Consider the following 16,908-nt stretch of genomic DNA (forward strand, 5'->3'; position numbering starts at 1 on the left):
TAGTTCCAACAACCTGAAAGGCCGAGGCAGAAGAATCACCTGAATCCAGCAGGTCGAGACTGCGGTGACCGTGAGCGTGCTACTGTACTCCAGTCTGGCTGATAGAGTGAGACTCCAAATAAAAAAAGAAAAAAAGGATTACATTATGAAAAACTTTACGTAATGTAAAAGTAGAGGCTATGCACAGTGTCTCATGCATGTAATCGCAGCACTTTGGAAGGCTGAGGCAGGAGGATTACTTGAGCCCAAAAGTTCAAGACCAGCCTGGGCAACATAGTGAAACCTTGTCTCCAGAAAAAAAAATTGAAAAATTAGCCGGGCATGGTGGTACATGCCTGTAGTCCCAGCTGTTTGGGGTGCTGAGGTGGAAGGATCGCCCGAGCCCAGGAGGCTGAGGCTATGGTGAGCCATGATCATGCCACTGCACTCCAGACTAGGAAACAAAGTGAGACCCCAACTCAAAGAACAGAAAGTAGGGAAAACACCTGTAATGATCCCCATTTACTCATCACCCAGCTTCAACACTTGTCAACTGATGACCTGTCTTGTTTATCTCTACTCCCTTTTACTCTGTACTTCATCTTGGATTATTTTGAAGCTAATCCCAGACATTGTGTAATTTCATGTGCATATATTTCAGTATTTCTACAAGATAATCACTTTTAAAAAACATAACTCTATCATTGCTATACAAAAAAGTTATTAGTAATACCTTGATATCCTGAAATATCTATTCATTGATTTTTTATTGGGTAGAACATTCATGTGGTTCCAAAAAAAATCTACAGATTCAAAAAGGTGTTCATTGAAAACTTTCCCTTCCACTCTTATTCCCAGTGATCTAATTCCCTTTTGTTTGGTTGTTGGACATTTGGGCTATTTCCATCTTTGGCTATTTCCCATGCCAACCACTGCTGTTCATTTCTTTTCTGTCCTTCCAGGGAGATTTAATATGTACAGGTGTTCGTCTCATTTATTTTTTTATTTGTTACTAGTTTTAAAATTTTTTTGTAAAAATGAGGTCTCTGTGTTGCCAGGCTGGTATTGAACTCCTGGGTTCAGGTGATTCTCCCGCCTTGGCCTCTCAAATTTCTGGGATTACAGACATGAACCACTGCCCCCAGCCAATCACATTTTAAAAAAGGTTTAAATAATGAAGTCAGAATTTGAACTGATATTCTCTTATACTGATCAGAATTTCCACCTTACTCATTGTTGTAAGTAAATGAGATTGGTGGAAATATGAATTGGGTAATCAGTTTCTTTCTTTAACCTAAGAATATGTTTATCTTCTTATTTTTGCTACTAAGTGTATGTTACAGGAAAATCGGAAACCAAAGGAGCATTTTAATCCTCTCCCACTTAGGAACAACCAAACTAAATACCTTAGATATATATATATATGCTTCCATTTTTTTATGTGTATATTTTAAAGAAGCAAATATTTAAACCTTTGAAGAAAATGATCTTAAACCAGTACTGTTAAATAATTAACTTTTTTTCTCTAGCAATTAAATTTAAACAGCTGTTTTGAGTCACTGAATAAAGATATATATGTCATTATTCTTAGTTCCTGTGTTAAATTCTATTGTATGGCTGTATCACTGTATTTAATTCATCTGCTATTGATAAACATTTATTTATCTTCAACTTTTTGCTACTACAGAAACCACATCCTTGTACAGATATCTTTTTATATATGACTGGTTATATTCTTATGGTAAATTCCCAGAACCACACCTGTTGGCTCAAAGACACACTAATTTAAGTCATAAAGGTTATTCTCATTTCTGTTTCCACAAATAGATGAAAGAGAGCTTGTTTCTCTGCACCTGATAAAATTTTTGTTTATTTCTAAAACTTTACTACTATTTTTTCTTGACTTGGCATTTTATTTTATTGGTTGATTGGGCTTTTTTTTGAGTTGGAGTCTCACTCTGTCTCCCAGCTGGAGTGCAGTGACACGCTCCCACCACCGCAGCCTCGACCTGCTGGGCTCAAGAGATCCTTCCGCCTCAGCCTTCCAAGTTAACCGGAACCACAGGCATGCACTATCAGGCTGGTCTCGAACCCGCGGGCTTAGGCAATCCTCTTGCGTTGGCCTCCCAAAATGCTGGGATTATAGGTTTGAGCCACCGCGCCTGGCCAGCATTTTATTTTAAAAGAGCAGCTCTAACTAGCTGCTATTACAGTAGGAATCATTCCTATCATGCAAATTGTATGTTGAGGGCTTTAGAACTGATTTTGCTGATCTCTCTTTTGAAAATGTTCTCTCTTGTTTTCTCCTTGGCAGCTGCCCTTCTCAGTATCCCTGGCTTTGTTGAGCGGCTTTGCAAATTGGCGACTCGAAAGGTTTCAGAGTCAACGGGCACAGCCAGCTTCATTCAGGAGTTGGAGGAGTGGTACACATGGCTAGACAATGCTTTGGTGCTAGATGCCCTGATGCGAGTGGCCAATGAGGAGTCAGAGCACAATCAAGGTACTAAGGGTGGGATTTCCCCTGAGTGAAAGAGTTTTTTCCTTGGGTCCCTAAGGCCATTCTTGACCTCTTTTTCCAAAATGGATTAACTTGAGATTTGCTCAAAGTAGTATTTTTCTTGAGGCAGTTCTAGAACATAGCTATTAAGACTTTTGTTAATTATTTATAGAAACCTCATTGAACTCCCTCGATGTGGGACTGATGGCAGAGATGAGATTAGTTGCAACTGTGTCTCAGGAACTGACTGGAACCAGTATCCAGAGCATTCTTTACTATTTATTTATTTAAGAGACAGAGTCTTGTTATGTTTCCCAGGCTGGACCCTAAACGCCTGGGCTCAAAGCAGTCTCTTGCCTCAGCCTCCCAGGTAGCTGAGACTACAGGCAATTGCCACCACACCTGGCTCAGAGCATTCTTAGGAACCTAGAGACTTCCTTCTTTTTCTCTTTTTCTTTCTACATGTTTCTTTAGTCTTCTTTCTTGCTGTTCCTTGCCTTTTTCTGGTCTTAATGGGACTAGGCAAGTAGGCTGTCTAGTAAATGAGTAGACTCCTATTCTCAACTCCAGCTTCTTGGTGAAGGACTCTGGTCAGTTTCCCACCCCTGAAGCATTTGACTGTGGACAGCAGGATGGGGTCAGATTGTATAAACCCAGGAATTCTCAGCTCCCAAATAAGGAATGGGTGTTTCACTAAGAGGGGCAGGATACCAGCTTTTCTCTGCTTCAACTTATATGTTGAAGCATCAACATATGAGGTTAGAGGCTCCCTTTTCCCCTCAAGTTCCATACTACACTCACAGTATGGAAGCTCTCTCCCTGATACTTCAGGCCAAGAATACTATCATTACAATTGCCTTTGCTCCAACCGCTTGTATGTGGAGATTACGACCAGGGATAGACAAATTCAGAAGACTAGAGGTTACTAACCCTGCTCAGAGTATTGGCTCAGCGAATTTGCCTAAGGAGAGAAGTAAAAAAGTCAGTTAAGAGTAGTGTGGGGAAATTCAAGCCTAAGGGTATTCTCAAAAACAATGGAGATTTTGATAGTGAGCAAATAAAAGGAAACCAGTATCTCTTCTTAGGCTTTGGTCCCCACCCCCACCTGGGGAAGTAAATAGTCTCCCTTCTCTTTCTCTAATTTACTTTTAAATAAACCTTTCTTTGCCTCTAAAAAAAGAGAGAATAAGCTAAACCAGAGGCCAACTAGTTCCCCAGAGAACCAGGGAAAGAAACAGCTAAGAAGAACTTTCCTGAGGTCAGAACAAGCTCTAAAAAACTACCCCTTTAATTAAATGAGACTTTGGATCAATTTATACTCAGGACATTGCTAGAAACATTGGAGAATTCAGATAGCAATTAGTAAATCCTAACAACTGGATGTGATTCCAAGAGAGACAGAGAAACCATGGAAAGAACCAAAGAGAGCCTTGCTAAATAAATGTCATCCCCAGGAAACTCTGTGCATGCCCAAGATTGCTGCTGCTACCTTGAGGGTCCTGAGAGAGAGTGGTGAGAGATTAAGAAAGACACAGACACAAAGACATAAAGAAAAGCTGGGGCCCGGTGGGACACTTTCCTCTGATCAAGAAGTGACCCCAAACTAGCTCAGTATGTTTACTTTATAACCAAGCACAAAGGAAGATGGGAGGGGTTCAAGGTCTATGAGGGAGCTATAACAGAATTTTGTTGCTACCTAAATGGCAAGCTGTTCCAGAGTTATCATGTTGTTGCCAAGGCTTTATCTGTACTATTTGCCTCTAGATGTGTGGATTCTGGGATGCCATTCCATGTAGCAGGCTGCATCCCTTGCTCTTTGGCTATGATGCGGTGCAACCAAGTGGGACCTTACCTTCGCTTAGGGCCTTGCCTTTGCTTGGGGCTTTGCCTTTGCTCGAGGTCTGCTGTCCAGACAGCATTCATCCACTCCCCACTCAAGATAGTCTAGCCAGGTCACAAATAAATAAGCAAACAATAGCAATAAGTCCTGAAGAAGGGAAAGGGGAACCAGTACCCAGATATATTACAGTATATTACCTAAATGTCCAGTTTTTAACAAAAATTATGAGACATGCAAAGAAACAGGAAAGTGTGACCCATATATAAGAAAAAGCAGGCAACAGAGATGGCTAATGAGAGGCCCAGATATCATACTTAATAATGACTTTAAAGCAGCCAATATGAATATCTAAGAACTGAAGGAAACTATGTTTAAAGAAGTAAAAGAAGCTTTGATGATAATGTCTTACCAAATAGACAATAACAAAAAGAAAATATAAAAGAGAGCCAAGTGGAAGTTCTGGAGTTGAAGAATATAATAATTGAAATGAAATATTTATTAGAGGAACTTAAACTGGCAAAAGAATCTGCAAGCTTGAAGGTAGATTAATAGATGTTAAGCATTCTAAAGAACAGAGGGAAGAAAAAAATTAAAAATGAACACAGCCTTAGAATAAGGGTGGGACAGTGTTAAGTGCACCAACATTCACATAATGGGAGTACCAGAAGGAGATAAGAGAAGAAGTAGAAAAAAATATTCAAAGAAATAATGCTGAAAACTTTCCAAATTTAATGAAAACATTAATGTATACATGCAAGAAGGCTAATTTTCCAAGTAGGAAAACAAAGAGATCCACACCCAGGCACATAATATAAATACTGGAAGACAGAGAAAATCATCAAAGTAGCAAGAGAAAAATGGCTTGTCATGCACAAAGGTATTCCAGTGTGATTAACAGCTGACTTGTCATCAGTAATAGTGGAGGCCAGAAAGCAATAGGATGATATATTCAAAATACTGAAAGAAAAACACAAAATGTGTAAACCAAGAATCTTATATCTTATAAAACTTCATTTCAAAAATGAAGGTGAAATAAAAACATCCTTAGATAAATATTGGAATAACTTGTTGCTAGTAGATAAATATATGGAAATTAAGCAGCACCACCTTATGAGAAATATCAAAGAAAGTTCTTTAGGTTAAAAGGAAGTGATTTCAGACAATATTTAAATCCACATAAAAAAACAAAGAACACCAGTAAAGGAAATTATGTAATTATAAAAGACAGTATACATGCATATTTCTTATCCTTAATTAGTTTTAAAAACCATATGTTTATAATTATGTATAACTATGTATTTATAATTATACTGTTGAACTTACAACATACCAGAATGTATTATTTTGGGCAATAACTGCACAAAGAAAATGGATGGAACTAAAGTTGTATTGGAGTAAGGAAATGACATCAGATGGTAACTTGAATCCACAGGAAACAGTGAAGATAAACCAAAATGGTAAATAAGAAGATAAATATGGCCGGGCTTGGTGGCTCAGCCTGTAATCCCAGCACTTTGGGAGGCAGAGGCAAGTGGATTGCCTGAGCCTGCAAGTTCAAAACCAGCACGGGCAACTTGGCGAGACCTTATCTCTACAATAAAAATCAAAAAGATTAGCCAGGCATGGTAGTGCGCACCTGTAGTTCTGGCTACTTGGAAGGCTGAGGCAGGATTGCTGGAGCCCAGCAGGTCGACTCTGGGGTGACTGTAAATGTGCCACTGCACTCCAGCCTGGGCAACAGAGTGAAACTCCAACTCAAAAAAAAAAAAAAAAGATGGTAAATAAAACTAATTATAAACAAATACCTTTTTTTCCTTTTTCAGTCTTTTTAACGTATAAAATCATATAAAGTAATAATTTTAACAATGTGTTATTGGGTTGTTGACATCTGTAGATGTAATTTGCATAACTGATGGCACAAAAAGGGAAAAGAAGGACTAGAGCTCTGTAGGAGCTCTGGAATTAAGTTAGTATAACTCTGAAAAAGATTCTGTTATGATGTATGTGGTAAGCCCTAGAGCAACTGCTAAAAAAAGAAACTTAAGAAATACCATGAGGAAATCATTAAAGAAATGGTTATCTCTTCTTAATGGATTTATTCTTTTATTATTTCAAAATGTCCCCAAAATATTAACTTAATGCAAAAGAAACACTACAGGAGAAATAGAGAAACAAAAAACCGTGAGACATTAGAAAACAAAAAGTGGAATGGGTGAAATGACAGAAGTAAATTCAGCTTTAGCCATAATAACATTAAATGTAGATGGGTTTTAGTAATTCATTCAAAAGACAAAGATTATCATATTGGATTAAAAAACAGGATCCAGTTATATGCAGCCTACAGGAGAAACACTTTCAATACCAAGATATAGATAGGTTGAAAGAAAAGGATAGAAAAAGATGTGTATCATGCCAACAGTATCCATAAGAAAGCTAGGGTGGCTGTACTGAAAGAGGCTTAGAAACAAAAACTATTATCAGAGATAAATGGAATTAATGGGGACATTTTGAAATAATAAAAGAGTAAATCCATTAAGAAGAGATAACCATTATAAATGTATATGTAGCTGGGCTCGGTGGCTCAGCCTGTAATCCCGCGCCTTTGGGAGGCTGAGGTGAGTGGATTGCCTGAGCCCACGGGTTCGAGACCCGCCTGGGCAACTTGGCGAGACCTCATCTCTACAATAAATCTAAAAATCAGCCGGGCGTGGTAACACGCGCCTATAGTACCAGCTACTTGGAAGGCTGAGGCGGAAGGATCACCATAGCCCAGCAGGTTGAGGTTGCAGTGACCAGGAGCGGCCTCTGCACTCCAGTCTGGGTGACAGAGTGAGACTCCAACTCAAAAAAAAAAAAGAAGCAAAAGCTGACAGTTTTTAAAGGAGCAGTAGTTCAAAAAGAATAGTTGGAGACCTTAATATAATACTTTCAGTGATGAATAAAACTAAGTAGAAGATTAACAGGGAAATAGAAGACTTTAGCAGTGCTGTACACTGGCAAAGACTAATAAACAACTAGAGACCACTTCATCCAACAACTGTAGAATACAAGTTTTTCTCAAGTACACATGGAACATTCTAAAGATCATATGCTAGGCTGTTTTTTTTAAAAAATGCCTCGAGAAATTTAAAAGGATTAAAATTGTGCAAAGTTATCATCTCCAGTCACAATAAAGCAAAATTAGAAATTAATAACAGAAAAAAACTTGAGAAATTCACAATTATGTGAAAATTAAGCATTATGCTACTAAATAACCAATGGGTCAAACAGGAGATAACAGGAAATTAGAAAATATTTTGGCAAATGGAAAGACACAATACACCAAACGTATGGGATGCAGCTCAAGCATGCTTAGAGGGAAATTTATAATTGTAAATGACTACATTTAAAAAAATCTCAATCACTGGCTGGGCTCCGTGGCTCAGCTTGTAATCCCAGCACTTTGGGAGGCCGAGGCAAGTGGGTTGCCTGAGCCCACAGGTTCAAGATCAGCCCAGGCAACTTGGCAAGACTTTGTCTCTACACTAAATTTTTAAAAAATTAGCAGGGCATGATAGCACGTGCCTGTAGTTCCAGCTACTTGGAAGGCTGAGGCAGAGGGATAGCCTGAGTCATGAGCGTTCCACTGCACTCCAGTCTGGGCGACAGAGTGAGACTCCAACTCAAAAAAAAAAAATCTCAATCACCTAAACTTCTACCTTAAGTCATTGGGGAAAAGAACAAATATTTCAAAGCAAGCAAATGAAGGGAAATAATAGAGTTAGAGTGGAAACTGCTACGAAAGTAGAAATACAGTAGAGAAAGTCCATAAAAAGCAAAGTTGACCAGAAAATAGGGTCAAATTACTAAAATCAGTAATGAAATAAGATACATTATAACCAACCTTACAAAGATAAAAGGACTCTAAGGGAGTACTATAAACAATGTATGCCAATAAGTTAAAATAACCTAGATGAAATAGACAAGTTATAAGAAAGACATAAACTACTGCAAATAACTCAAGAAGAAATAGAAAATCTGAATAGATGTGTAACAAGTAACAAGATTGACTACGTAATGAAAAACTACTCACAAAGAAAAGACCTGGCTCACATGGCTTCACTGGTGAATTCTGCCAAATGTTTAAAGAATTAGCACCAATGTTTTCCAGACTCTTCCGTAAAAATAAAAGAGGAGGAGACACTTCCCAACTCATTCTGTGAAGTCAGTATTACTATGAAACCAAAACCAGATGAAAACATTACAAGAAAAGAAAATTATAGACCAGTATCTCTTAAAATATAGTTATAAAAATCCTCAACAGAATACCACCAAACCTAATACATCAATGTATAAGAAGGATTATACATCATGATCAAATGGGACTTATGCAAGTTTGGTTTAATATATGAGAAGCAATTTATGTAATATGCCATATTTATAGAATAAAGGACAAAACCACATAATCATATCATTAGATACAGAAAAAGCATTTGACAAAATCCAACACCCCTTCAAGATAGAAACAATCAGTAAACTCAGAAGTGAGCTTCCTTAGCCCGTTAAATCTGCAAAGAGCCCATACCATCATACCTAAAAAAACTGAAAGCTTCCCCCATTGCAATCAGAAACAAGACAAGTATGTATGCTCTTGCCACTTCTATTCAGCTTAGTACTGGAGATTCTGGCTAGGGCAGTTATGCAAGAAAAAGAAATTAAAGGCATCTAGAATAGGAAGGAAGAAGTAAAGCTATTTCTATTTATAGATGTCATCTTGTATGTAGAAAAACCTGGGGATTCCACTAAAAAAAACTAGTAAACGAGTTTAAAACTTTCAGAATACAAGTTTGATACTCAAAAGTCAGTAGCAATCAAAAAACCAAAAATGACATTTAAAAAACAATTTTATTTACAATAGCATCAAAAAGAATACAATACCTAGGAATAAATTTAACAAAGAAGCATAAAACTTATACTCTGAAAATTACAAAATATCATTGAAAGAAGTTAAAGAAGACCTAAATAAATATAAAGACATCCTATGTCCTTGAATCAGAAGATTAACATTGTTAAAATAGCAATACTCCCCATCTTGATCTACAGATTAGTCATAGATTCAATGCAATTCCTATTAAAAATTCCAGCTGATTTCTTTACAGAAATGGACTAACTTATCCTAAAATTTATCTAGAAATGCAAGGGGCCCAGCATGGTGAAGACGATCTTGAAAAAGAACTAAAGAGAACTCACACATCTTGATTTGAAACTTACTACACAACTTCAATAATTAAGACACTGTGCTACTGACCTAAAGATAGACACAGATCAATGGAATATAACTGAGAGTTCAGAAATAAATCCTGGTGCATATGAGCAATTGATTTTCAATGGGTACCAAGACCATTCAGTGGGGGAAACAGTAGTCTTTTTAACAAATGTTGCTGAGACAATTAGATATCCACATGCAAAAGAATGACGTTAGGTACCCTATATCACATAATACACTAAAATTAACTCAAAGGATCAGACACCTAAAGTTAGAGCTAAACCTATAAAAGAAGAAAACCTTAGAAGAAACCATAGGATAAATTTTCATGATCTTGGATTTTGACAGTGGTTTCATAGACATAACATCTAAAGAAACAGCAACCAAATTAGTCATAATGGGACTTCATCAAGATCAAAATGTTTTGTGCTTCAAAAAACACCATCAAGAAAATGAATGTTCACGGAATGGAATTCCGGAATGGATTGTTTGGTGGGGGGCATTTTTTGCAAACCATGTATTTAATAAAGGATTTGTATCTAGGATGTATAAGAACTCCTGTAACTCAGTAGTTTTTAAAAAACCCATTTCAAAATATGGATGAAAGATCTGAATAAACGTTTCTCCAAAGAAGATATGCAATTAATAAGCACATGAAAAGATGGTCAACATCATTGGCCATTAGGGAAGTGCAAATCAAAACCACGACAACATACCACTTCATACTCACTAGGATGGTTATCATTAAAAGATGGGTAATAAGTGTTGTCAGAAATATGGAGAAATTGGAGCTCTCATTCACTGTTAGTTGGCATGTAAAATAGTGCAGCCACTTTGGAAACAGTCTTCTGGTTCCTCAGAAGGTTAAATATACAGTTATCATATGACCAGAAATTTTACTCCTAGGTGTATATACTCAAGAAAAGAAATGAAAATGTTTGCACAAAAACTTTTTCACAAATGTTCATTGCAGCATATTCATAATAGCCAAAATATAGAAACAGTCCAAATGTCCATCAGCTGATTAATGAATAAGCAGAATGTGGTATATTAACACAATAGGATATTCAGCAATTAAAAAATGAAATATTGATGCATGCTGCAACATGAATAAATCTTGAAAACATTGTGCTAGGTAAAAGGAGCAATCATAAAAGGTCACATATTATATAAGTTCTTTTATGTGAAGTGTCCTAAATAGGCAATTCCGTAGAAACAGAAAGTAGTTTGGTGGATGCCTGGAGCTGAGGGGTTTGCTGGGAAATACAGAGTGACTGCTAATGAGTACGAGGGTTGTTTTTTTTTTTTTTTTTTTGTAGGGATGATGAAGATATTCTAGAATTGTTGTAATGGCTGTACAACTCTCTGAATATGCTAAAAACCACTGAGTTGTGGTTAATTAAATGGATGAACTGCATGGTATGTGAATTGTATCTTAAAGCTGTTAAACAAAATTAGTGAGTGAGCATCCCCCCAGAAAGCAGAGTGCAGTGCAGACACACAGGAAGAGTGGTGACCACTCCAGTCAGTTTGGCGGAGCTGAAAAGACTTAGAGGGAAGCGCAGGCTTCTTGAGGTAGTTTTCCCATCCTCATCCTTGAGATTGACCTTATTGCCAAGCTCTGACCATTACTTTGGAGACTTTCTTTCTTGAAAGTATTTATTCTAGAGAGTTTGTCAGGCCTGTACAAGCAGGCAACCAGAAGTTGGCAGCAACATGAGGAAGAGCCGAGCTGCCTGTCTGTCTTGTATTCTCACAAATGTTCATTTCTGAGGAGGGCTTGTGTGCCACACACTGCGCCTGCTCCTTCCATGGACATCTGCTCCCTGGAGCCCCATGGGCTGAGTGTAGAGGATGCCAGGTGTGCAAGGTCATACAGTAAGTACACAGCAGAGGCAGAGTTCTGGATGTAGTTCTTCAGGTTTATTCTACATATCAGATGACTCTTAACTCTTCTGGGAGCTGGGCCAAAGAGTCCCCACATGGAAATCAAATAATTATGGTTTTTCTCCCAAGGTGCCAGAAAATATGTGAATACATAGAATCTTCTTAATTAGATTTCCTCTGGTAAATTTTTTCTTTTTGCCCACTGTCACTTTAGTTGCCATTAAGAGCTTGTGGATTGAAAAGAAAACAAAGTAGCAAGAAGAAAACTCAATTTAGTTAGCAGAAGAACTCAAGTTTTTACTTCTGTGTTACATGTCTGTTGCTTACATGTGCCAGGCAATGTTCTTAACAGCTTTAATGTTTTTCTCTAATCCTCGCAACGTTAAGAGATAGGTATAGTTGTCATCATTGCTGTTTTACAGATGAGGATGAGTACTGAAGCACAGAGAAGTCACCTAATTTACCCAAAGTTGCCACCCAGCTATTGAATGGAGTACAAACCCAGAAGTCTGGCTTCAGGATGTGTTCTCTTAACTACTGTGCCACACTAGCGATTTGGTTCTTCTGCCAAGTCTTAATTTCAGAGCCCCCCATCTTCTTAACTCTGCTCTTCCACCTGCCTAAGCGTAAATTCTACTATGGACTGCATGACCCATGGAGATTATTTTGTTAACTGGGTAGTAGAGCTAAGTGAGGTGAATTACCTGAAGCTCAAAACATGCTGTCTGACACATATCGAGTGTCTCATAAATGTGATTTCTCTGCTTTTGATGTTAGCAATAACAAGATAGGGTAAAATGAAATTCTGTCAATAGATATTGTATCTGCATCACTAAATATCTACTATGATACCCAATCAGTTTTAGAAAGTTGAACCTTAGGAAAGATAGTTCGTCTTTGAAAAATGGGGAAAATCCTTCAAAAAGTATCCTTTTCAGACTTTCCACAGTGTTCCCTCATGAAATCTAGGCAGAAGAACCAAATAATGAGAGTCACTTGTGACTTGCAGAGTGCTACACAATGTGCTGTCAGACATCTGCCCGGGCACTTTTTTTTTCTTGAGTTGGAGTCTTACTCTGTTGCCCAGATTGGAGTGCAGTGGCCGCTCCCAGCCACTGCAGCCTCGACCTACTAGGCTCTGGCGATCCTTCCGCCTTGGCCTTCCAAGTAGCTGGAACTACAGGTGCGTGCTACCACGCCCGGCTAATTTTTGACTTATTGTAGAGATGAGGTCTCTCCAAGTTGCCGAGGCGGGTCTCGAACCCGCGGACTCAGGCAATCCACTCACCTCAGCCTCCCAAGGCGCCGGGATTACAGGCTGAGCCATCGAGCCCGGCATGCCCGGGCACTTTCTGAGGGGTCTGGTTAGTGACAGGAGAAAGGAATAAATGGGGAGGGGATGGATTATGTGACTGCATTGACTCTGTTAGAATATTTTTAACTTTATGGCAAAATTGATAAAAAAGAATAGAACTGCAGCCTCTATTTTTCTACGTTTCCTGTTTTTTTTTTTTTTTTTGAGTTGGAGTCTCACTTTGTCATCCAGACTGGAATGCAGCAGCCGCTTCCAGCCACCACAGCCTCTACCTACTGGGCTCCGGCGATCCTTCCGCCTCAGTCTTCCGAGTAGCCAGAATTACAGGCATGCGCTACCACACCTGGCTGATTTTTGATTCATTATAGAGATGAGGTCTCGCCAAGTTGCCCAGGCGGGTCTCGAACCCGCGGGCTTAGGCAGTTCACTCACCTCAGTCTCCCAAAGTGCTGGGATTACAGGCTGAGCCACCGAGCCCGGCTATTTTTCTGCGTTTCTAAGATTGCCTGGATCCTGGGAATTTGGAGGGAGTTTTGCGGCTTATAAAGTCTCTGTTGTGGGCTCAGGGCCCAGTCTAAGGCTCTGTTATCTCAAGTCTGTTCAGAACAGGCTTGAGGGGCAGAAACGTGTTTTCTCACAAGCCATGACTAACTCCTTTGTCCCGGTGGCTGTTTCAGCCTCCATTGTGTTCTCTCCTCTAGCCGCTCCTGAGGAGAATGGCCTGCCTCACATGTCAGCTAGGACCCAGCTGCCCCAGTCAATGAAGATTATGCATGAGATCATGTACAAACTGGAAGTGCTCTATGTCCTCTGTGTGCTGCTGATGGGGCGTCAGCGAAACCAGGTGGGCTCCTCTCCAACATGTCAGATCAGGGAAGCCAGGAGCAAATGCTGCCTGAGAGCTTGTGGTGTGCCAGTGCTCCACTGTGCTTTCCCTCACAATGGCTTACTCTAGCCTGGCAAAGCTTAGGAGTTGTTTTCCTCCATTCTGTTCTACACATAAGGAAACCAAGCTGGTTCCAGAGCTCCAAGTCTTCCCTTTACCTCGCTATGGGCAGCATTTCCAGACAGCATTGGTGCGCAGGGTAGGAGCCGGCAGCTTGCCTCAGGAACATGAAGACTAAAGGGTGGGTGACTGGCAAGACACCCTGTAGATGTGTCAGAGGAGTTGCCAATCTGATGCAGGCTCAGGGTGGGGCAGAGCCCAGAGCTGTATCCACTTCAAAAGAAATCCTGGACAAGTAGAGGGGCTTCAGGAGTGCTGGAGTTCCCTGAACCTTGAAGCAGCCATTTCACTTAGCCCGTAGTTTAATATCATGCAGCTAATACTGGCCAGAGGCTGTGATTTCTGTATCCAAAGAAGAGGTCTGTTGGAGTAGAGGTTGTATGAATGTTTTTGGCAAGTTCTGGTCTCCTAAGATAAATGCATGCCTTTGATGGGGCAGATCAGGGTACCTGAATTAGGTGTCGTTTCTGCCATTGACCGTGCTTAGACTGGTCTTGCTGAACTTCTCCTCCCCCTTATAAAATGGCTATAATTGAGCACTGGTGCTGGGCTCAGAGTTTTACGTATATTTTCTGACTTTATCCTTACAGCAACCTTGAGAAAGAATAATAATAGCTTTGTTTTATGTTATGTAAAAAAATTTCAATAGGTAAATAATTCCCATAATTCTATTTTAAAATATATATATTAGTGTCAATGAAGCGTCTCTGCTCTCTGATCCTTGACATTCTGGTTCTTCCATGAAGCATCTATTTTTTTTTTTTTTTTTTTTTACCAGTTACTAGTATATTCTTCTAGACACATTTTGTGCTTATAAAAGCAACTAATAGTTCTCTTTTTTTTTTGAGTTGGAGTCTCACTCTGTCACCCAGGCTAGAGTGCAGTGGCACACTCATGGCCATCCCAGCATCCACCTGCTGAGCTCTAGCAGTCCTTCCGCCTCAATCTTCCAAGTAGCCAAAACTACAGGAGCACTCTACTGCATCCAGCTAATTTTTTTATTTGTTGTAGAGACGAGGTCTCGCTGTGTTGTCCAGTCTGGTCTTGAACCCACGGGCTCAGGCAATCCTCTCGCCTTGGCCTCCCAAAGGGTCCTCTTTTTTTTTTTTTTTTTTTTAAACACAATAATGTAGCATCCCATACCTTCTTTATTAATAATTATGTCTTAGTGTTTGTTCGATTGACTGCATGTAAAAGACCTTACTACCGGTTGAGTGGATATACCATAATTTATTTAATTAATCCCCATTTGATAGAAGTATAGGTAATGTCTATTTTTTGGTACTACAAATAATGCTGCTATTTAGTATTGTAAATATATGTTATTTAGTATTTATATGAATCTGTCTGAGAATAAGTTCCTGCAAGTAGAATTGCTGGTCAAAGGGAATGTGGGTGCTTAGTTTTTAGAGATACTTTCAAACCATTCTTTCTGTCAGTTAGTACCAATATGCCCTCTCACCAGCAGTGTGTGAATGTGCCTGATGCCCAAGTCACCAGCACAACATTATACAACTTATTCATCTTTGCTGGTCTGAAAAAGTGAAAACTCAACTGGGATTTGAATTTCTCTTAATATCATAAGTGAAGTTGAACATCTTTCATATATTTAAGAACCTTTTCTATTTTCTCGTCTATATCCTTTGTTCATTTTTTTTCCTATAGGATTGATCTTTTTGTTTAAGAAATTTGTAGTACTACTTATAGAGAAAATTAGTTCTTTGACTATGGCATGAGTTGCCAATGTATGTTCTCCATTTGTCATATTTGACTTGTGACTTTGTGTGTTGTGAGTTTTGCCATGCAGAATTTTTAAAGGTTTGTGTGGTTAAATCAGTCTTATTTTTTGCTTTTTAGGTTTACTGTAATCCCGTAGAAAGACTTTCTCAACTCTTAGATTTTTTTTTTTTTTTTTTAATTGGAGTCTCACTCCATCACCCAGGCTGGAGTGCAGTGGTTTGCTCACGGCCACCCCAGAGTCAGTCTGCTGGGCTCCAGCGATCCTTCCGTCTCAGCCTTCCAAGTAGCCGGAACTACAGGCACGCATTACCACTCCTGGCTAATTTTTTATTTGTTGTAGAGATGAGGTCTCACTAAGTTACCGGGGCTGGTCTTGAACTGCTCAAGCAGTCCACTCACCTCAGCCTCCCAAAGTGCTGGAATTACAGGCTGAACTACTGAGCCCGACCAGATCTTTTTTTTTTTTTAAAGTCTTCACATACATTTTTATAGATGTTGGAGTTTTATTTTTAGATAATCGTATCTTGCTTCCAGTTGAAATTTATCCCCATGTAAAACATGAGGGTATTTCCATGTTAATGAGAGACAATCCTTAAGGAACTTGACTAAGATTACAGAGTTAAGATTACAAAAACAAGCACCTGGTGGAGTTAGAGTGAGACTCAGAGTGATCTGAATCCAAAACTCATGGTCCTAAGATAGGCCCTAACGTACATTATGACTTGGAGGATTATTGTGAGCATTGATGTGCAAAGTTAAAAAGGATATTTGTGTGTAGTGGGAGGTGAGGCATGGATGGATGTTTTCTTTAAGCCTCAGCATTCCATACTAACTGTGGCTTTCTTCATCCTTAAGATCGTTATTGCACATGTGGAGCATGAGGCTTTGCTAGATCTTCCAAGCACATTTGTCTTAATACTTTTCTCTTCCTAACTCATCCAGGTTCACAGAATGATTGCAGAGTTCAAACTGATCCCCGGACTCAATAATTTGTTTGATAAGCTGATTTGGAGGAAGCATTCGGCAACTGCCCTTGTCCTCCATGGTCACAGCCAGAACTGTGACTGTAGCCCGGTGAGCAAGGGACCCTGGGAACACTTGGGGCTTTACTAGCTAGGAATAGTTGTTTTAGGATCTTCTGCTGACTGCACTTTTAACTGCTTGTTCTTTGGGAGTAGAGCAGAAACTAAAAGTCTTATTTTATAATCCCATAATCCGAAGCTACCATGGGGGAACACTTGAGCTAGCCCCTCTACCTACGCAGAATACCTTTGAAGGTATCCCTGTCTGAGGCCCTCCAGCCAGCTTTCCTTTGTACACCTCTAGGATGGGGGTCTTATTTCCCTTCAGGCAGGGCTGCCCCTTCCATGAGCTAGCACAAGTTTTTCCTTGTTTGGTG

General features: G+C 39.3%; 1 protein-coding gene across 4 annotated transcripts in view; it reads left to right on the forward strand.

The window, feature by feature from the left end:
• Positions 1-16,908, forward strand: part of TRPC4AP (transient receptor potential cation channel subfamily C member 4 associated protein) — an 80,806-nt gene that overhangs the window by 51,919 nt on the left and 11,979 nt on the right. For 3 of the 4 annotated variants that reach the window (XM_021718675.1, XM_008070263.1, XM_021718676.1), the window contains 3 exons: positions 2,294-2,479; positions 13,441-13,607; positions 16,452-16,583. In XM_021718675.1, coding sequence (XP_021574350.1) covers positions 2,294-2,479; positions 13,441-13,607; positions 16,452-16,583 — 485 coding nt within the window. The remainder of the gene's footprint in view (positions 1-2,293; positions 2,480-13,440; positions 13,608-16,451; positions 16,584-16,908) is intronic. The other variant, XM_021718674.1, reaches the window with a different exon arrangement.

This window comes from Carlito syrichta, unplaced genomic scaffold (genome assembly GCF_000164805.1).
Source record: "Carlito syrichta isolate Samal-C Ts95f unplaced genomic scaffold, Tarsius_syrichta-2.0.1 Scaffold313246, whole genome shotgun sequence".
Lineage (NCBI taxonomy): Eukaryota > Metazoa > Chordata > Mammalia > Primates > Tarsiidae > Carlito > Carlito syrichta.